At 44.0% G+C, this 22,437-nt stretch overlaps 1 protein-coding gene across 1 annotated transcript in view; it reads right to left on the reverse strand.

Annotated features, from left to right (window-relative positions):
- The window catches only part of LOC135056398 (beta-microseminoprotein-like), a 151,176-nt gene that overhangs the window by 16,232 nt on the left and 112,507 nt on the right, over positions 1-22,437 (reverse strand). The window contains exons 2-3 of the mRNA XM_063961490.1: positions 19,893-20,004; positions 12,412-12,517 (exon numbers count right to left, since the gene is read on the reverse strand). Coding sequence (XP_063817560.1) covers positions 12,412-12,517; positions 19,893-20,004 — 218 coding nt within the window. The remainder of the gene's footprint in view (positions 1-12,411; positions 12,518-19,892; positions 20,005-22,437) is intronic.

Raw genomic sequence — 22,437 nt, forward strand, 5'->3', positions numbered from 1 at the left:
GTCTTGCTGCTGCATTGTGGTGACCAGTATACTACAGTACAATAGTCCAGTGCTGTTCTCGCTACCCATTGTCAGTTCTAGTATCCTCATCAGTGCTCATTGTCTTGCTGCTGCATTGTGGTGACCAGTATATTACAGTACAATAGTCTAGTGCTGTTCTTACTGCCCAGTGTCAGTTCTAGTATCCTCATCAGTGTTCCTTATCTGTGCTGCATTGTGGTGACCAGTATACTACAGTACAATAATCCAGTGCTGTTCTCGCTGCCCAGTGTCAGTTCTAGTATCCTCACCAGTGCTCATTGTCTTGCTGCTGCATTGTGGTGACCAGTATATTACAGTACAATAGTCCAGTGCTGTTCTCGCTGCCCAGTGTCAGTTCTAGTATCCTCATCAGTGTTCCTTATCTGTGCTGCATTGTGGTGACCAGTATACTACAGTACAATAATCCAGTGCTGTTCTCGCTACCCAGTGTAAGTTCTAGTATCCTCACCATTGCTCACTGTCTTGCTGCTGCATTGTGGTGACCAGTATATTACAGTACAATAGTCCAGTGCTGTTCTTGCTGCCCAGTGTCAGTTCTAGTATCCTCATCAGTGCTCATTATCTGTGCTGCATTGTGGTGACCAGTATATTACACTACAATAGTCCAGTGCTGTTCTCGCTGCCCAGTGTCAGTTCTAGTATCCTCATCAGTGCTCATTATCTGTGCTGCATTGTGGTGACCAGTATATTACAGTACAATAGTCCAGTGCTGTTCTTGCTGCCCAGTGTTAGTTCTAGTATCCTCATCAGTGCTCATTATCTGTGCTGCATTGTGGTGACCAATATACTACAGTACAATAGTCCAGAGCTGTTCTCTCTGCCCAGTGTCAGTTCTAGTATCCTCATCAGTGCTCATTGTCTTGCTGCTGCATTGTGGTGACCAGTATACAACAGTACAATAGTCCAGTGCTGTTCTCGCTACCCAGTGTAAGTTCTAGTATCCTCACCATTGCTCATTGTCTTGCTGCTGCATTGTGGTGACCAGTATATTACAGTACAATAGTCCAGTGCTGTTCTTGCTGCCCAGTGTCAGTTCTAGTATCCTCATCAGTGCTCATTATCTGTGCTGCATTGTGGTGACCAGTATATTACACTACAATAGTCCAGTGCTGTTCTCGCTGCCCAGTGTCAGTTCCAGTATCCTCATCAGTGCTCATTATCTGTGCTGCATTGTGGTGACCAGTATATTACACTACAATTGTCCAGTGCTGTTCTCGCTGCCTAGTGTCAGTTCTAGTATCCTCATCAGTGCTCATTATCTGTGCTGCATTGTGGTGACCAGTATATTACAGTACAATTGTCCAGTGCTGTTCTTGCTGCCCAGTGTCAGTTCTAGTATCCTCATCAGTGCTCATTATCTGTGCTGCATTGTGGTGACCAGTATATTACAGTACAATAGTCCAGTGCTGTTCTCGCTGCCCAGTGTCAGTTCTAGTATCCTCATCAGTGCTCATTGTCTTGCTGCTGCATTGTGGTGACCAGTATATTACAGTACAATAGTCCAGTGCTGTTCTCGCTACCCAGTGTAAGTTCTAGTATCCTCACCATTGCTCATTGTCTTGCTGCTGCATTGTGGTGACCAGTATATTACAGTACAATAGTCCAGTGCTGTTCTTGCTGCCCAGTGTCAGTTCTAGTATCCTCATCAGTGCTCATTATCTGTGCTGCATTGTGGTGACCAGTATATTACACTACAATAGTCCAGTGCTGTTCTCGCTGCCCAGTGTCAGTTCTAGTATCCTCATCAGTGCTCATTATCTGTGCTGCATTGTGGTGACCAGTATATTACAGTACAATAGTCCAGTGCTGTTCTTGCTGCCCAGTGTTAGTTCTAGTATCCTCATCAGTGCTCATTATCTGTGCTGCATTGTGGTGACCAATATACTACAGTACAATAGTCCAGAGCTGTTCTCTCTGCCCAGTGTCAGTTCTAGTATCCTCATCAGTGCTCATTGTCTTGCTGCTGCATTGTGGTGACCAGTATACAACAGTACAATAGTCCAGTGCTGTTCTCGCTACCCAATGTAAGTTCTAGTATCCTCACCATTGCTCATTGTCTTGCTGCTGCATTGTGGTGACCAGTATATTACAGTACAATAGTCCAGTGCTGTTCTTGCTGCCCAGTGTCAGTTCTAGTAACCTCATCAGTGCTCATTATCTGTGCTGCATTGTGGTGACCAGTATATTACACTACAATTGTCCAGTGCTGTTCTCGCTGCCCAGTGTCAGTTCTAGTATCCTCATCAGTGCTCATTATCTGTGCTGCATTGTGGTGACCAGTATATTACAGTACAATAGTCCAGTGCTGTTCTTGCTGCCCATTGTCAGTTCTAGTATCCTCATCAGTGCTCATTATCTGTGCTGCATTGTGGTCACCAGTATACTACAGTACAATAGTCCAGTGCTGTTCTCGCTGCCCAGTGTCAGTTCTAGTATCCTCATCAGTGCTCATTGTCTTGCTGCTGCATTGTGGTGACCAGTATACTACAGTACAATAGTCCAGTGCTGTTCTCGCTACCCATTGTCAGTTCTAGTATCCTCATCAGTGCTCATTGTCTTGCTGCTGCATTGTGGTGACCAGTATATTACAGTACAATAGTCTAGTGCTGTTCTTACTGCCCAGTGTCAGTTCTAGTATCCTCATCAGTGTTCCTTATCTGTGCTGCATTGTGGTGACCAGTATACTACAGTACAATAATCCAGTGCTGTTCTCGCTGCCCAGTGTCAGTTCTAGTATCCTCACCAGTGCTCATTGTCTTGCTGCTGCATTGTGGTGACCAGTATATTACAGTACAATAGTCCAGTGCTGTTCTCGCTGCCCAGTGTCAGTTCTAGTATCCTCATCAGTGTTCCTTATCTGTGCTGCATTGTGGTGACCAGTATACTACAGTACAATAATCCAGTGCTGTTCTCGCTACCCAGTGTAAGTTCTAGTATCCTCACCATTGCTCACTGTCTTGCTGCTGCATTGTGGTGACCAGTATATTACAGTACAATAGTCCAGTGCTGTTCTTGCTGCCCAGTGTCAGTTCTAGTATCCTCATCAGTGCTCATTATCTGTGCTGCATTGTGGTGACCAGTATATTACACTACAATAGTCCAGTGCTGTTCTCGCTGCCCAGTGTCAGTTCTAGTATCCTCATCAGTGCTCATTATCTGTGCTGCATTGTGGTGACCAGTATATTACACTACAATAGTCCAGTGCTGTTCTCGCTGCCCAGTGTCAGTTCTAGTATCCTCATCAGTGCTCATTATCTGTGCTGCATTGTGGTGACCAGTATATTACAGTACAATAGTCCAGTGCTGTTCTTGCTGCCCAGTGTTAGTTCTAGTATCCTCATCAGTGCTCATTATCTGTGCTGCATTGTGGTGACCAATATACTACAGTACAATAGTCCAGAGCTGTTCTCTCTGCCCAGTGTCAGTTCTAGTATCCTCATCAGTGCTCATTGTCTTGCTGCTGCATTGTGGTGACCAGTATACAACAGTACAATAGTCCAGTGCTGTTCTCGCTACCCAATGTAAGTTCTAGTATCCTCACCATTGCTCATTGTCTTGCTGCTGCATTGTGGTGACCAGTATATTACAGTACAATAGTCCAGTGCTGTTCTTGCTGCCCAGTGTCAGTTCTAGTAACCTCATCAGTGCTCATTATCTGTGCTGCATTGTGGTGACCAGTATATTACACTACAATTGTCCAGTGCTGTTCTCGCTGCCCAGTGTCAGTTCTAGTATCCTCATCAGTGCTCATTATCTGTGCTGCATTGTGGTGACCAGTATATTACAGTACAATAGTCCAGTGCTGTTCTTGCTGCCCATTGTCAGTTCTAGTATCCTCATCAGTGCTCATTATCTGTGCTGCATTGTGGTCACCAGTATACTACAGTACAATAGTCCAGTGCTGTTCTCGCTGCCCAGTGTCAGTTCTAGTATCCTCATCAGTGCTCATTGTCTTGCTGCTGCATTGTGGTGACCAGTATACTACAGTACAATAGTCCAGTGCTGTTCTCGCTACCCATTGTCAGTTCTAGTATCCTCATCAGTGCTCATTGTCTTGCTGCTGCATTGTGGTGACCAGTATATTACAGTACAATAGTCTAGTGCTGTTCTTACTGCCCAGTGTCAGTTCTAGTATCCTCATCAGTGTTCCTTATCTGTGCTGCATTGTGGTGACCAGTATACTACAGTACAATAATCCAGTGCTGTTCTCGCTGCCCAGTGTCAGTTCTAGTATCCTCACCAGTGCTCATTGTCTTGCTGCTGCATTGTGGTGACCAGTATATTACAGTACAATAGTCCAGTGCTGTTCTCGCTGCCCAGTGTCAGTTCTAGTATCCTCATCAGTGTTCCTTATCTGTGCTGCATTGTGGTGACCAGTATACTACAGTACAATAATCCAGTGCTGTTCTCGCTACCCAGTGTAAGTTCTAGTATCCTCACCATTGCTCACTGTCTTGCTGCTGCATTGTGGTGACCAGTATATTACAGTACAATAGTCCAGTGCTGTTCTTGCTGCCCAGTGTCAGTTCTAGTATCCTCATCAGTGCTCATTATCTGTGCTGCATTGTGGTGACCAGTATATTACACTACAATAGTCCAGTGCTGTTCTCGCTGCCCAGTGTCAGTTCTAGTATCCTCATCAGTGCTCATTATCTGTGCTGCATTGTGGTGACCAGTATATTACAGTACAATAGTCCAGTGCTGTTCTTGCTGCCCAGTGTTAGTTCTAGTATCCTCATCAGTGCTCATTATCTGTGCTGCATTGTGGTGACCAATATACTACAGTACAATAGTCCAGAGCTGTTCTCTCTGCCCAGTGTCAGTTCTAGTATCCTCATCAGTGCTCATTGTCTTGCTGCTGCATTGTGGTGACCAGTATACAACAGTACAATAGTCCAGTGCTGTTCGCGCTACCCAGTGTAAGTTCTAGTATCCTCACCATTGCTCATTGTCTTGCTGCTGCATTGTGGTGACCAGTATATTACAGTACAATAGTCCAGTGCTGTTCTTGCTGCCCAGTGTCAGTTCTAGTATCCTCATCAGTGCTCATTATCTGTGCTGCATTGTGGTGACCAGTATATTACACTACAATTGTCCAGTGCTGTTCTCGCTGCCCAGTGTCAGTTCTAGTATCCTCATCAGTGCTCATTATCTGTGCTGCATTGTGGTGAGCAGTATATTACAGTACAATAGTCCAGTGCTGTTCTCACTGCCCAGTGTCAGTTCTAGTATCCTCATCAGCGCTCATTATCTGTGCTGCATTTTGGTGACCAGTATATTACAGTACAATAGTCCAGTGCTATTCTCGCTGCCCAGTGTCAGTTCTAGTATCCTCATCAGTGCTCATTGTCTTGCTGCTGCATTGTGGTGACCAGTATACTACAGTACAATAATCCAGTGCTGTACTCGCTGCCCAATGTCAGTTCTAGTATCCTCACCAGTGCTCATTGTCTTGCTGCTGCATTGTGATGACCAGTATATTACAGTACAATAGTCCAGTGCTGTTCTTGCTGCCCAGTGTCAGTTCTAGTATCCTCATCAGTGCTCTTTATCTGTGCTGCATTGTGGTGACCAGTATATTATACTACAATAGTCCAGTGCTGTTCTTGCTATCCAGTGTTAGTTCTAGTATCCTCATCAGTGCTCATTGTCTTGCTGCTGCATTGTGGTGACCAGTATATTACAGTACAATAGTCCAGTGCTGTTCTCGCTGCCCAGTGTCAGTTCTAGTATCCTCATCAGTGCTCATTAACTGTGCTGCATTGTGGTGACCAGTATACTACAGTACAATAGTCTAGTACTGTTCTCGCTGCCCAGTGTCAGTTCTAGTATCCTCATCAGTGCTCATTGTCTTGCTGCTGCATTGTGGTGACCAGTATACTACAGTACAAAAGTCCAGTGCTGTTCTCGCTGCCCAGTGTCAGTTCTAGTATCCTCATCAGTGCTCATTGTCTTGCTGCTGCATTGTGGTGATCAGTATATTACAGTACAATAGTCCAGTGCTGTTCTCGTGCCCAGTGTCAGTTCTAGTATCCTCATCGGTGCTCATTATCTGTGCTGCATTGTGGTGACCAGTATACTACAGTACAATAGTACAGTGCTGTTCTCGCTACCCAGTGTCAGTTCTAGTGTCCTCATCAGTGCTCATTGTCTTGCTGCTGCATTGTGGTGACCAGTATATTACAGTACAATAGTCCAGTGCTGTTCTTGCTGCCCAGTGTCAGTTCTAGTATCCTCATCAGTGCTCATTGTCTTGCTGCTGCATTGTGGTGACCAGTATGTTACAGTACAATAGTCCAGTGCTGTTCTCACTGCCCATTGTCAGTTCTAGTATCCTCATCAGTGCTCATTATCTGTGCTGCATTGTGGTGACCAGTATACTATAGTACAATAATCCAGTGCTGTTCTTGCTGCCCAGTGTCAGTTCTAGTATCCTCATCAGTGCTCATTGTCTTGCTGCTGCATTGTGGTGAACAGTATACTACAGTACAATAGTCCAGTGCTGTTCTCGCTGCCCAGTGTCAGTTCTAGTATCCTCATCAGTTCTCATTGTCTTGCTGCTGCATTGTGGTGACCAGTATACTACATTACATTACTAAAAGTCCAGTGTCTAATGCTGCATCTTGCTGCTGTAGGGTGCTGTGGTAGTATCCTGTCACTGTGCATAGGTCATCATCATTCCAGTCACAGTGGTATCTGGTATCTATCTAGTGGTATCTAATTCCAGACATTACTGCCGTCTAATTCCAGATATATTACTGGCATATAATTCCACACATTAAAAAATGGAGAAAAAAAATTTGGAGGGTAAAATAGGTAAAGATCAAGATCCACTTCCACCTAGTGCTGAAGCTGCTGCCACTAGTCATGGCAGAGATGATAAAATGCCATCAACGTTGTCTGCCAAGGCTGATGCCCAATGTCATAGTAGGGAGCGTGTAAAATCCAAAAAGCAAAAGTTCAGTAAAATGATGACCCATAAATCTAAATTAAAATCATCTGAGGAGAAGCGTAAACTTGCCAATATGCCATTAACGACACGGAGTGGCAAGGAACGGCTGAGACCCTGGCCTATGTTCATGGCTAGTGGTTCAGCTTCACATGTGGATGGAAGCACTCATCCTCCCGCTAGAAAAATTAAAAGAGTTAAGCTGGCAAAAGCACAGCAAAGAACTGTGCATTCTTCTAAATCACAAATCCCCAAGGAGAGTCCAATTGTGTCGGTTGCTATGCCTGACCTTCCCAGCACTGGACGGGAAGAGGTGGCGCCTTCCACCATTTGCACGCCCCCTGCAATTGCTGGAAGGAGCACCCGCAGTCCAGTTCCTGATAGTCAAATTGAAGATGTCACTGTTGAAGTACACCAGGATGAGGATATGGGTGTTGCTGGCGCTGAGGAGGAAATTGACAAGGAGAATTCTGATGGTGAGGTGGTTTGTTTAAGTCAGGCACCCGGGGAGACACCTGTTGTCCATGGGATGAATATGGCCATTGACATGCCTGGTCAAAATACAAAAAAAATCACCTCTTCGGTGTGGAATTATTTTAACAGAAATGCGGACAACAGGTGTCAAGCCATGTGTTGCCTTTGTCAAGCTGAAATAAGTAGTGGTAAGGACGTTAACCACCTAGGAACATCCTCCCTTATACATCACCTGGAGCGCATTCATCAGAAGTCATTGAAAAGTTCAAAAACTTTAGGTGACAGCGGAAGCAGTCCACTGACAACTAAATCCCTTCTTCCTCTTGTACCCAAGCTCCTGCAAACCACACCACAAACTCTCTCAATGTCAATTTCCTCCTTAGAAAGGAACGCCAATAGTCCTTCAGGCCATGTCACTGGCAAGTCTGACGAGTCCTCTCCTAACTGGGATTCCTCCGATGGATCCTTGAGTGGAATGCCTACTGCTGCTGTTGTTACTGCTGGCGCTGCTGTTGTTGCTGCTGGGAGTCGATCATCATCCCAGAGGGGAAGTCGGAAGACCACTTGTACTACTTCCAGTAAGCAGTTGACTGTCCAACAGTCCTTTGCAAGGAAGATGAAATATCACAGCAGTCATCCTGTTGCAAAGCGGATAACTCAGGCCTTGACAACAATGTTGGTGTTAGACGTGCGCCCGGTATCTGCCGTTAGTTCACAAGGTCTTAGAGAATTGCTTGAGGTAGTGTGTCCCCGGTACCAAATCCCATCTAGGTTCCACTTCTCTAGGCAGGTGATACCGAGAATGTACACAGATGTCAGAAAAAGAGTCACCAGTGTCCTAAAAAATGCAGTTGTACTAGTGTCCACTTAACCACAGACATGTGGACAAGTGGAGCAGGGCAGACTAAGGACTATATGACTGTGATAGCCCACTGGGTAGAAGTGTTGCCTCCCGCAGCAACAACAGTAGCAGCATCTGGCAAATGCCAACTCATTCCTAGGCAAGCTACACTTTGTATCACCGCTTTCCATAAGAGGCACACATCTGACAACCTCTTACGGAAACTGAGGAACATCATCGCAGATTGGCTTACCCCAATTGGACTCTCCTGGGGATTTGTGACATCGGACAACGCCACCAATATTGTGCGTGGATTACATGTGGGCAAATTCCAGCACGTCCCATGTTTTGCACATACAATGAATTTGGTGGTGCAGATTTTTTTTTAAAACGACAGGGGCATAATGGAGATGCTGTCGGTGCCCCAAAGAATTGCCACTGACGGCACTGGAGCAACAGCAAACACTCATGAACATGTCCTGCCATCAGCTGAAGCAAGAGGTGGTAACGAGGTGGAATTCAACCCTCTATATGCTTCAGAGGATGGAGGAGCAGCAAAAGGCCATTCAAACCTATACATCTGCCTACGATATAGGCAAAGGAGGGGGAATGCACCTGACTCAAGCGCAGTGGAGAATGATTTCAGCGTTGTGCAAGGTCCTGCAACCCTTTGAACTTGCCACACGTGAAGTCAGGTCAGACACTGCCAGCCTAAGTCAGGTCATTCCCCTCATCAGGCTTTTGCAAAAGCAGCTGGAGAGATTGAAGGAGGAGCTAAAATGGAGCGATTCCGCTAGGCATGTGGGACTTGTGGATGGAGCCCTTCATTCGCTTAACCAGGATTCACGGGTGGTCAATCTGTTGAAATCAGAGCACTACATTTTGGCCACCGTGCTTGATCCTAGGCTTAAAGCCTACGTTGTATCTCTCTTTCCGGCAGACACAAGTCTGCAGATTTTCAAAGACCTGCTGGTCAGACACTTGTCAAGTCAGGCGCAACGTGACCCGCCAACAGCTCCTCCTTCATTTTATCCTGCCACTGGAGCTGCCAGGAAAAGGATAACATTTCCAAAACCAGCCGCTGGCGGTGATGCAGGGCAGAAAGGAGCGAAAACTGACATCTGGTCTGGACTGAAGGATCTGCCAACGATTACTGACATGTCGTCTACTGTCACTGCATATGATTCTGTCACCATTGAAAGAATGGTGGAGGATTATATGAGTGATAGCATCACTGTAGGCATGTCAGACAGTCCGTACGTATACTGGCAGGAAAAAGAGGCAATTTGGAGGCCCTTACACAAACTGGCTTTATTTTATCTAATCAGAATCAGAATCAGCTTTATTGGCCAGGTATACTTACGTATACTAGGAATTTGTCTTCGGTTTGCTATACAACAGCCAAGTAGGTAACAGGTAAGTAGGTGTGTGTGTGTGTGTGGGGGGGGGGGGGCAAGTAAAGTTACACAGATAGGTATACCGTAGGGACACAAGTTAGTTACATGTACGTCTAGTCAGTCAATGTTCAGGAGTTCAGCAGGCGGACAGCTTGGGGAAAGAAACTTTTGAGGCTTCTGGTGGATCTGGCGGGGACAGTCCTGTAATGCCTGCCTGAAGGAAGCAAGTTAAACATGCTGTGGCTGGGGTGTAGCTGGTCTTTTACTATGTTCATTGCCCGCTTTTTAGCTCTGTACAAGTACAGGTCATGGACTGAGGGAAGGTCGGCCCCGATGATCTTCTCTGCGGTTCTGACCACCTTTTGGAGCCTGCATCTGTCCCTCGCGCTGGCGGAGCTGTACCATACGAATATCGAGGAGCACAGTACCGACTCCACAATCGCGGAGTAGAAGAGGAGCAGGAGCTTCTGTGGGATGTTGAACTTCCTTAGTTGCCTGAGGAAGAACAACCTCTGCTGCGCTTTCCCAACAGTGGCGTCAGCGTTGGACCCCCATTTAAGGTCCCTGGAGATTGTGGTCCCTAGAAACTTGATGGAGTCCACTAGCGATACCACACTGTCAGCAATCGTTAGCGGAGGTGCACTAGATGACTTCTTCCTGAAGTCCACTATCATCTCGACAGTTTTGAGGGGGTTGAGTTCAAGGTTGTTGTGGATGCACCACTGGGCCAGCCGGTCTACTTCCCGTCTATAGGCCGATTCGTCCCCATCCTTGATGAGGCCGATGACGGTGGTGTCATCGGCGAATTTGATGATCCTTACTGATTGCGCCTCTGAGGTACAGTCATTTGTGTACAGGGAGAAGAGCAGGGGTGAGAGGACACAGCCCTGAGGGGCCCCTGTACTAATGGACCGCGCTTGAGAGGTGAATTCCCCCGCTTTCACCACCTGTGTCCTATCTGTCAGGAAGTCTATTATCCAGGAACAGGTAGCTTCTGGGACCCCTAGGCGAAGTAATTTGGGGTGGAGGATGCTGGGGACGATTGTATTGAAGGCCGAGCTGAAATCGACAAACAGGACCCTCGCGTAGGTACCGGGAATGTCTAGGTGCTGTAGAATGTAGTGCAGGCCCACGTTGACTGCATCCTTGATACACCGATTCGAGCGATAGGCGAACTGCAGGGGGTCCAGTTGGGGGCCAGTCACAGTTTTCAGGTGATTCAAAACCAGACGCTCGAACGTTTTCATGACCACAGACGTCAGTGCTATCGGCCTGTAGTCGTTCAGGTTAGTGATAGTGGGTTTCTTGGGGACCGGGACTATAGTAGACCTTTTGAGGCAGGAAGGGACTTTCTGTAGCTCCAGCGATTTATTGAAGATCTTGGTAAATATGGGGGCGAGCTGACCCGCACATGCTCTTAGGGCAGATGGTGACACTCCGTCAGGACCCGGAGCTTTCCTGGTTTTGGTCCTTTTGAACAATGCCTCCACCTCTTCTTGGGTGACTTGCAGTGCCTGGGGTTGGCCATCGGTGTTCGGGGCATCGTAGAGGTGATTGTTTGGGTTGCAGGGGACTTATTTTGCGAACCTGCAATAAAAGTGGTTCAGTTCATCTGCAAGGTCTTTGTGCATGGCGGTGGATGGCGCCCCCCCTCCAGCGTGTACTCCGAAAGAGTGTTTAGTGCAGCCGGTATCCTTGTCAGCGATCGGCGTAGGAGGTTACTTCCAGAAAATGTGGAGAAGATGATGTTCATCAAAATGAATTATAATCAATTCCTCCGTGGAGACATTTACCAGCAATTGCCTCCAGAAAGTACACAGGGACCTGTGATGGTGGATTACAGTGGGGACGAATTAATACTCTGTGAGGAGGAGGAGGATGTACACAATGCAAGGGGTCAGGAATTGGACGATGAGGATGAGGTGGACAGCTTGCCTCTGTAGAGCCAGTTTGTGCAAGGAGAGATTGATTGCTTCTTTTTTGGTAGGGGCCCAAACAAATCAATCATTTCAGCCACTGTCGTGTGGCAGACACTGTCGCTGAAATGATGGGTTTGTTAAAGTGTGCATGTCCTGTTTATACAACATAAGGGTGGGTAGGAGGGCCCAAGGACAATTCCATCTTGCACCTCTTTTTTTATTTATCTTTGCATCATGTGATGTTTGGGGCCTTTTTTTTAATATATCTGTCATCCTGTCTGACACTGCAGTGCCGCTCCTAGATGGGCCAGGTGTTTGTGCCGCCCACTTGGGTTGCTTAGCTTAGTCATCCAGCGACCTCGGTGCAAATTTTAGGACTAAAAATAATATTGTGAGGTGTTCAGAATAAACTGAAAATGAGTGGAAATTATGGTTATTGAGGCTAATAATACTATAGGATCAAAATTACCCCCAAATTCTATTATTTAAGCTGTTTTTGAGGGTTTTTTTTTAAAAACACCCAAATCCAAAACGCACCCGAATCCGACGAAAATTCTTAAGGGAGTTTTTGCCAAAACGCGTCCGAATTCAAAACACGACGCGGAACCGAATCCAAAACCAAAACACAAAACCCGAAAAATATCCGGTGCACATATCTAGTTTGAACCAATTGAGTCCTTAGTTTAAAGGGATATCTTGTTCATAGCATGCACTGCATAGAGGCGAATATATTATACAACAATTCCTAATAAAGTAACTAAAATCTAGAAATATTAAATGTAATCTTACGCAGTGCAGCAGCTGAATCCTCCATACAAATCACAATGGCAGTCCAAACAACTCTCTGTCCTAAACGCTCTGCCAAGTTCATGTAATTTCCCTTCAAAGAAACATCCTGGAAAAAAATGAATTCAATAAACGACAATAAGTAATATAGTTCACAAATTCCTGACAATTGTGCAGTAAGTTTGGATTTTCACATACCTCCCAACTGTTCAGGACAGTCCCGCTAATCCGACACTATCCCGCTGTCCCCCACGGGGGAGAGGTGTCAGTTGAGGAGCCTGTGATCACCGCTGCTCTGCTCTGCAAAGCAGCGGGTTATCGCTGTATATGTGCTGTGTGTGCGCACATGGCAACAGAGCAAGAAGGTAAGCCGGGGCCTGACCAGCCGCTCGGGGAGAGCTGACCATGCCCCTGAAAATGTAAGAATAAGAGTCGCTAGTCGAGACCACTCCCCTTTTATGAAAAGCCACGCCCCTCCAGACTGAGGACCCCCTCCCCTTTTTGGGGTGGTTGCGCCTTCAGCACGCAAGGGTCCCGACTACGTTGGACAGAAAGTTGTGAGGTATGATTTTCTTATAATCTCATCATACTGTAGATCAGAACAGTGCATTTATGTTTAGTGCAGTTTTTTAACATTGGTCCAAACACCGTCGGATTAATAGCCACATGGGTAAGGGGCTAAAAATGTTCAAGGGCCTATTATGAAAAGAAGAGGAGCTGTGACCACTGCTGTGTGGGTGTGCCCAGTGTTGTCTGTGGTGGGTGTGGCCAGTAACATGTGGGCATGTACACCGCCTTCACTATCACCCCCAATGGTCTTGATTCAATTCTTGGCGGATTGAATAGCACCGGGAGGGAGCTATGGGAGTTATTCAATTCAGCGCCTGTCATCCCCGACTAGAGAATTTCTTCTCGCACCCCTCTGGGGGTGCGAGAAGAAATCAGAAAAATCTTAGGTCTGCGATGCTGTTTTGTGCCGCAACGTGAACAAAACAGCATCATGGCAGGCACTTTAGATGGAGAATGCCCATTCTCGCACCTATAAACACCCTGTTTAGTCCGCTAGTATGGGCATTCCCCAACAGGACAACATGCAGAAATAAATAGCACTGGGAGCGCCCTCCTGACGCTATTCAATCCGCACAGAATTTAATCGAGCCTGATTTCTCCCTAAAGATATCAAAATACTGCATAATTTTGTGGGGAAAATGGAAATACAATTTTAATACTTATGATTTCATAACCAACAGTGGGCCAATTGAATGGCTGGTCATCATCATACATATTGGAGGGCTGTAGCTCCACCTACTCCACTGTTAATATAGCCCTTGCAAAGAGTGTAACCATATTAAGTGTACATTAGAAAAAGTAAATAAACACGTATCTACATCCACAAGGACAGCAACCAATAGCCCAGATCCAGTCCTAGGGATTCACGTTCTAGAATGTATGCTTAATATAGTTACAGTCTTTGGTATTCCATACCTCCCAGCTTTTAGGTTTAAGTAGTCGGGATGCTGTGCGTGACCCGGAAAAGGGGCATGGCCTCAGGAGAAGTGAGAGTGGCCTCGCGGCACTGACCAGTGGTCTGGCATTTTTTTGGGGGGGTGGGGGCCCAGCACTCCTGGAGCAGCTAGGCAGCCCCCTGCTCACCTCCCATCACTGAATAGAGGTCGTGCGCGTGTACACAGCACCTATTCAGAGATCACATGCTGCTTTGCAGAGCAGAGCAGCCGGTGATCAAATCCTCCCCAACTGCTTCCCCCCGTACCTGCGGGACACTGCTGCCTGTGGGAGGAACAGTGGGACAGTATCTAAATAGTGGGACTGTTCTGCTGGATTTGGGACAGTTGGGAGACATGGTATTCTCTATATGCCTAAAAAGGATTATGCTATGTATTCTTTTTATTTCCTTTTAAACATAGAAACATAGAATTTGTTGGCAGATAACCACTTGGCCCATTTAGTCTGCCCTAAACGCATGTATGCACGCTTGGGTTAATTTCTCTTACGTCCTAGTGGATACTGGGGTTCTTTAGTACCATGGGGTATAGATCATGTCCACTGGAGCCTGGCACTTTAAAACCTTTAGTGTGTGTGTATGTGTGTGCTGACTCCTCCCCTCTATGCCCCTCCTACCAGACTCAGTTTACAAAAATGAGCCCAAGGAGCCGGGTGCATTTCTCTGGAGCTCCAGAGAGTTTCCTTTGATTTTATTTTGGAATGGAACAGATGAAAATCTTGAAATGTACTGCTCTTAATATGAATAATTTTAATATTAATCTCACCTTCTCCATTAGTAAAGCTGCTATCACTTTTTTAGATTTGTGTATTTATGTGAAGAATAATACCCTGTATACGAAATTGTATAGAAAGGAAATGGATTCTAATAGCTATATAGAGAGAGGAGCAGCCTTCACCACAGAAACTGGCTGGATGGGATTCCCTATGGCCAGTTCCTGAGGGTCAAACGTAACTGTACGGAGGAAACAGTTTGTGAACAACAACTAACTGAAATGAGTGAGAGATTTCTTGAAAAAGGGTTATAAGAGTGGTGACCTAATGTGTTCCAAGGCACGGGTTGAATCTATAGATAGGAAGATCATGCCAGAAGGAATTAAGGCAAATCAGGTTAAAGACAAACAAGTTCAAACGTGGAATTTTATCAGTGATTTTAATGTATACAGCATAGAGAAATTGAGTCCATTTTTAGAAAGCATTGGAAAATTTTAAAAGAAGATCCAGTTTTGAGAAATGAAATTCCTGATAAACCCATTTTTACTTATCGTAGAGCTAAAAATATTAAAGATAAGTTGGTTCACAGTGCCATTAATGATCCTAAACGAACAAGCACCAGAAGTCATGGGCCAGTATTTACTAAGAATCCGAGTTTGTCCGATTTGTGTTTTTTTTTCTAAGTCCCAATCCGGGAATTTACTAAGCACAAATCTCGGCAGTGTTTGGACTATTCGTAATGGTTTGAATGACAACGTTCACAAATACGAATGAATAGACCATCGGTCAAACGCGGCTGTTATTACATAGAATACGGGAATTCACTATCCATTCATATTTGGGTGTTAGTTTCTGAGTGCTCAAATGCGGTCGTATTTTTTTGCAATTCGTTAAAAAAAGAGGCAAAAAAATAGACCTGCTTTTTTCAGTCATGTTTACATGTGTTGCAAATAAAAAATCACTCATACCTGAATTAGGATGCCTATAAAAGGATGTTAGGCCCATTTCAATACACCTACACTCAGAAATGGCAGCAGGACTGTGGGCCAGTGATCTTTTGTGTGCTGTGGGATTCCTCAGACTCAGACATCAGCCTGTAAGTAACCAGGGCCAAGAAACTGAACATAGTCAGCAGGTTGTACAGGTTCCGCGGAGGCTGCGCAGGCCTCGTTTTTTTAGGGGGCGTTTAAACTTGAACGCATTGTCCGATGATAAGGTCATACAGATGTTCCGTCTAAATCGTAACAACATTTTCCGTCTGTATGACCTTGTCAAACTGGGCCTAGACCCTGAGACAGCACGCTCTCGCTCTGTCTCAGGCCTGCACAAACTCCTGGCTGTGTTGCACTTTCTGGCTACTGGCAGCTTTCAGGCTGTGTCTGGGGATGTCATAGGAATCTAACAGCCCTCATTTTCCAGAATCTTAACACAGGTGATGTATACCTAACTACCTCTTCTGTTTTTTGTTTGTTTTAATTTCTCGGTGGCCAGTTCTGTCCTAAAATCTCATGTTTATTGTTATTTAAAATATACACACAGGTGTTGGTTGTTTTGCAGCCCCACATCGAGGCCTCAATCTGCTTCCTTACCCAGGAGTCTCAGTGGCATGCCATCAGGGTAGATTTCTATGAGCTGGCTGGCATGCCCAATGTGCTTGGAGCCATAGATTGCACACACATTCAGCTGAGACCACCTAGGGGCAGGCAGCACATATATACAAACCGCCATTTCGAACACTCCACAAATGTGCAGGTGGTTTGTGATGCAAATCTCAAAATAATGAGTGTTGTTGCTGGTTACCCTGGGGGCTGCCATGACTCCTTCATCCTCAGTCAATCATCCCTCTTTGATAAGTTTGAGGACGGACAAATGCCAGATGGATGGCTGCTGGGTATGTAATTTGATATGTGTAGGCCTGCGTATACTTTGTCCAAATACAGGTGCAGATGTATTAACCTGTAGAAGGCATAAGGAAGTGAGAAACCAGTGATCTGTGCAAGGTGATAAAGGCACCAATCATGTAAATGAACATTTAGGAATAGATTGTCTGCTGCCTTTATTACCTTGCACATATCACTGGTTGTTCACTTCCTTATGCCTTCTACAGGTTAATACATCTGCCCCACAGTGTGTTACTAATGTGCTGCTGTATCTTAACATGAATCACGTTACTATATCTGTCTTTTAGGTGATGGAGGATATGGCTTTTTCTCTTGGCTTCTAACTCCATTGTCCCGACCTGATACCTCTGCTGAACACAATTACAATCATGCACATAAGTCCACGCGGAATGTGATAGAAAGATGTTTTGGTGTGCTGAAATCTAGGTTTCGGTGTCTGGATAAGTCTGGTGGCCTTTTGATGTATAGTCCCTCCAAGGTGACTCAAATTGTGTTCTGCTGCTGCTTTCTTCATAACATGTGTTTGCAACAACATCTGCCACATGTTGAGAAGGAGGAGGAGGAGGAAGAAAGCAGCCAGCAAGCAGAGGAATTAGAGACATCTGGTGATACTTGGAGTACAGATGTAGGGAGGCAGGTTAGGCAAGAGATCATCAATCGCTATTTCTAAGGTAAGTTTGGTTTGCTTATTTCATTTGTTGTGTAATCATAAATAGATGTTTTGCCTTTTTTTCCCCAAAACCATTACTCAGAATGTGTCTGTCTCCTTGACACATACAAACATACCCTCGCTTTATGAAAAACAAATGTCGCATGTGTATTGTGTGTATTTTTATTCTCAAAACAACAGATTATTAGTGGCATGCATTAAGTCTGGATAAGTGATCGTAAACTTGCAGTGCTAATTTCTTACAAGTCCACATAATCCATTTAGTATTTCACTTTATCATTGTGTGTAACATCCTAATGCACAAGTTCACAAACTCGGCCCTCAGTACCACACACAGTGCATGTTTTTCACGTAACCCAGTAGAAGCACAGGTGTATGAATTACTCACAGAAATATGTTAAAAGGTTCACAGGTGGAGCTAATTATGTCACTTGTGATTCTGTGAGGAGACCTGCAAAACATGCACTGTGTGGGTTCCTGAGGGCCAAGTTTGAGAACCTATGTTCCCAAAAAGCACTCCTCAACATATAATATGTTAGCCTTGAGGAATACATGTGTCCCTATGTGTGATGCACCATCATATTTAAGACACACAAACTTACTGTAATCAGGAATAATTTATTTCCTAATGTTTGATGCTGTAAACTTGATGATGTGTAAGTAAATACACAGTTTGCCACACATATACATTATTATACACATTCTTTGATTTTTGTTGTAAAAGTACATATTTGTTTGTTTCAGCATCATGTGTAAAAACATTCTTACTAATTTTTAACACACACAAACATGTCCCAACAATACTGACATTCATTTTGACAATGTTTTTAAAACAAAACAAAGCCAACATATTACAAGCTTTTTACGCAACTCAATTGTGTTCTTCTTGTAATGTTGTATAGAGAAGAAAGCTAAAATATGTATCAATAACATTGTAATTTGGATTGTCTGCAGGAAAAGAGAATGATTGGAATCTAGAAAGAGTAATGATTAGAAAAAAATCAAGTGGTCAGTTTACTTCCTGCTAAAGACATTCTGCCTGGCTGGCAATTATTGTGTCTGCAGGAAAAGAGAATGATTGGAATCTAGAAAGAGTAATGATTAGAAAAAAATCAAGTGGTCAGTTAACTTCCTGCTAACATGTATGTGTGGCTCCATCAACATTTCCCTCCTCCAATACAAAAAAAAATGGTAAAGAATAAATGTGCGTACACATTTTATGTTTGTTTGTACCACTTATAATTAATGATGAACGATGACGCCGGTGGAACGCAAACGTCACTTCCGGTGACGCACTTCCGCATAGGAAGCCGATGCGCGTCAGGACCGCGATTGTCTACAGGAGGGGGGCAATTAAGAGGGTATTTATTGGCTCCTGGTGTGTAGAATCTTATGCTTCTGAGGAAGGTCTTTGGGACCAAAAGCGCGCTCAAGCACAAGGTTCTTGCGATCCGGAATCCCGTCCAAGACACAGTTTCAGCTGGCTCTGTTTGGACCCTGGTCTCCGGTATTGATCACGATGGGTGATATATGCTTTTAACTATTTGTTTTATGTAAGTGTGTTTTTGTAAAAATAAAACTCTTTTATGGTTAAGCCGTATTGCACCATATATCTATCTTTCTGAGTTTCCAGTATATCTGCGGGGTTTGTTGTCCCACACCATCTAGTGGAGGTTTCCCCATATTGCACCGAAGTTCCTGTGAGAACTAAGGACCAATGCCATCTGGTGGACGATATGCTATATTTACTCATATCTATGTGAGTTGAACAAATAAATACTCTTTTTATCTATTACCAAAATTGGTTGCACTATGTTTTGTGTGTCTTAATCTTTCAGACATGTGTCTTCTGTGAAATAAGTACACGACAACAATTGTAAACATTATTACCGAAAAAGTAAGCTATTAAGGAGATTTGTTCTTTTGGGTGAAATCAGTAGCTCCGAGCCTTTAGTTCGCACTTCTGCTAAGCCAAAATACACTCCCAGAGGGCGGCGGCTTAGCGTTTGCACGGCTGCTAAAAGCAGCTAGCGAGTGAACAACTCGGAATGAGGGCCGATAGCACCTCTTGATATCTTTAGTAATAGGATGTGCAGTCCAGGTCCCCTCCCTTTTTCCATGATTGGTATTAGTGACAGCTCTAGATGTTGGACTAGTATTGTGGCACAAGTGTCCGCACAAGAGAACATGTGTAAAAACCATTCACTTGTAAGTACAGAGGGCCTGATTCGAAATACCGATGTTTGTGCAGTAAAGCGATTGTTTGCAACTGTGCAAATGTGAAAAATTCTGAAATCTCCTATGGTGCATGCATTACCCTGAGTGTACACATAAAGGTGCTGTTGCGATCAGGACAGACGGTATCAGAAAGGTGGTGGAAAAGTCAGGGCAGATCTCTACAAAACAAATCAGTAAAATCAGTGGTAAACAACAGGAGATATGGTAGCAGAGCAGCCAATCCTTTCACAACATGTACACTATAGGCGATTAAGTAAAAAAACTGAAAATTAGCACATTAATGTTATTTTGTATTCAATTATTTTACTTTGTATTTTACTTTACTATTAAATTATTCAATAAACAGAATATTATAATCACTAAAAATGTAGACATGCTTTATTGCATCCACTTTTCAGCAGTGATTTGCTCATATGTTGTTGTTGATTAATTATTTTTACCTTTTGGAGGATGCTGACCACTTTCCACCTTTTCTGGCTCGCTTTGCCAGCAATATGCTTTACATACTGCCACAAGGGTTATAGAACCAAACACAATCGCCACAAGATATTTCTGAAATTAATTTGAGAATAAAAGAGGATGTATCTATCAAACTGTAAAAATAATGATTGTACATCACGCGACCTCAGTTTTGGAAAATTGTGTTTTATGCAACTTACTGTATAAGAACTGTAAGAAGAACTAAACATGATCTGACTCCATATTAAAGTGTGACAAGATGGTGTTTACATTAGTGATACTTGTCATAATTCTACTTATTCTAATATATTTATATTTAATTATGTTTTTATTAATTTCTGCATACTTACATCATACTTGCCTACTTTTTAAAAAGCATTTCAGGGATATTATGAAAGTAACACCTATTAGCGCAGACGTGTGCTGCATCTGAGAGGCGCGTCATAAAAATTACTTACATCCAAATGTAAATGATCCCCAAAGTTAGTAAGATCTACTTGTTGAAGCAAAGAAACTGATATTTTGCAGGATTTGTTTGTGTATTGTGTTTTGCAAGAGGTTCCATATACTGTAAGTGTCCATGAGAAACCTTATTTAAAATGCATGTAGCCATAGGGATCATTGTGCTTTATACCCAATGCAGGGACATGGCACTGATGATCCCATTTGAATGTATGTACCCTCTGCAGAATGAGTGTATGACTTACATGCTTTGTTGTGATGAATCTTGAAGCATCGTGTTGCTGCATTAAGGGGCTGCTAGACCCCAATGATATGATTTTTTTAAAGTCTTTTTATTTTTGTTTTATGTTCATAACAAATCATGTAACATTTGAATTAACAATTCAATAAGTAAAAAGATATATTGGGTTGGAAGCAAGTAGTCATAATCATAAAATAAAGGCTATGACAACAGCAGTATAAATTAAGCACAACAATAATGACAATCATAACTAGTAATTACTTTACCATATAGGGGTTTATTCAATTGATGTCGGATCCTTTTCGACGGAAAGGATCCGACAGTTCAGTATCCAATTTGAGGCCAAAACCGAAAGGTTTTGGCCGTTTCCGACAATGTCAATCTGACTTTTTTTAAAGTGGGATTGATATTGTTGAAAATGGACCAAAAACCTGTCGGATTTATCCGCAAATCTGACAAAACACGTGGATCAGCGGCTAATCCGCCAATCCACGTGTTTTCCAACAAGTCAGGATTACTGACAAGTCAGAAAAACAGCAGCCCCATTGAATAGGTCGAATCGTGATTAGACCTAAAAAAGTCGGAAACTGCTGTCTTTCCGACTAGACGGCAGTTCCGACTAGAATTTAATAGACCCCATAGGAGGAGAAGAAAGGAAGTAGGGAAAGAGAAAAGGATGGAAAATAGACAGACAGAGGAGAGGCAAAAAGGGAAAGAAGAAAAGAACAGAAATGGTGACAATAAGTGTGTCAATCGATGCATGTCCTTCACATCTACAAAGCACAGTGAAAATAAGCATAATGCGAAATGAGGAAAGATCTATAGAATAATTAACGAAGGTTCAGCTTGAAAATAATTAGTCCATGGTGTCCAAGTTATGATAAATGTGGAGGGGGTATCATAAAAAATAGAGGTGATTTTCTCAACCCTATAGGTGGACCATACCGTGTTAATTGTAGTGATGAGCGGGTTCGGTTCCTCGGGATCCGAACCCCCCCCCCCCCCCGAACTTCACCCATTTTACACGGTTCCGAGGCAGCCTCGGATCCTCCCGCCTTGCTCGGTTAACCCGAGCGCGCCCGAACATCATCATCCCGCTGTCGGATTCTCGCGAGATTCATATTCTATATAGGGAGCCGCGCATCGCCACCATTTTCACTCGTGCATTCGAGATGATAGCGAGAGGACGTGCAGCGTTCTCTCAGTTTCTGTGTTCAGTGTGCTGCAAATATCTGTGCTCAGTGTACTGAAAATATCTACGTTCTCTGCCTGAAAAACGCTCCATATCTGTGCTGCATTGTAGTATATAGTAGGAGGACAGTGCAGAATGTTGCTGTGACCACCGGTATATATATAGCAGTACGGTACAGTAGTCCACTGCTCTACCTACCTCTGTGTCATAAAGTATACTATGCATCCATACCTGTGCTGCATTTTAGTTGTGCGCAGTATATAGTAGGAGGGGACAGTGCAGAATGTTGCTGTGACCACCAGTATATATATAGCAGTACAGTACAGTAGTCCACTGCTCTACCTACCTCTGTGTCATCAAGTATACTATGCATCCTTACCTGTGCTGCATTTTAGTTGTGCACAGTATATAGTAGGGGGGGACAGTGCAGAATGTTGCTGTGACCACCAGTATATATATATATAAGTACGGTACAGTAGTCCACTGCTCTACCTACCTCTGTGTCATCAAGTATACTATGCATCCATACCTGTGCTGCATTTTAGTTGTGCGCAGTATATACTGTAGTAGGAGGGGACAGTGCAGAATGTTGCTGGGAACACCAGTATGTATATATATATATATATATATA

This window comes from Pseudophryne corroboree, chromosome 3, assembly GCF_028390025.1.
Source record: "Pseudophryne corroboree isolate aPseCor3 chromosome 3, aPseCor3.hap2, whole genome shotgun sequence".
Taxonomy (NCBI): Eukaryota; Metazoa; Chordata; class Amphibia; order Anura; family Myobatrachidae; genus Pseudophryne; species Pseudophryne corroboree.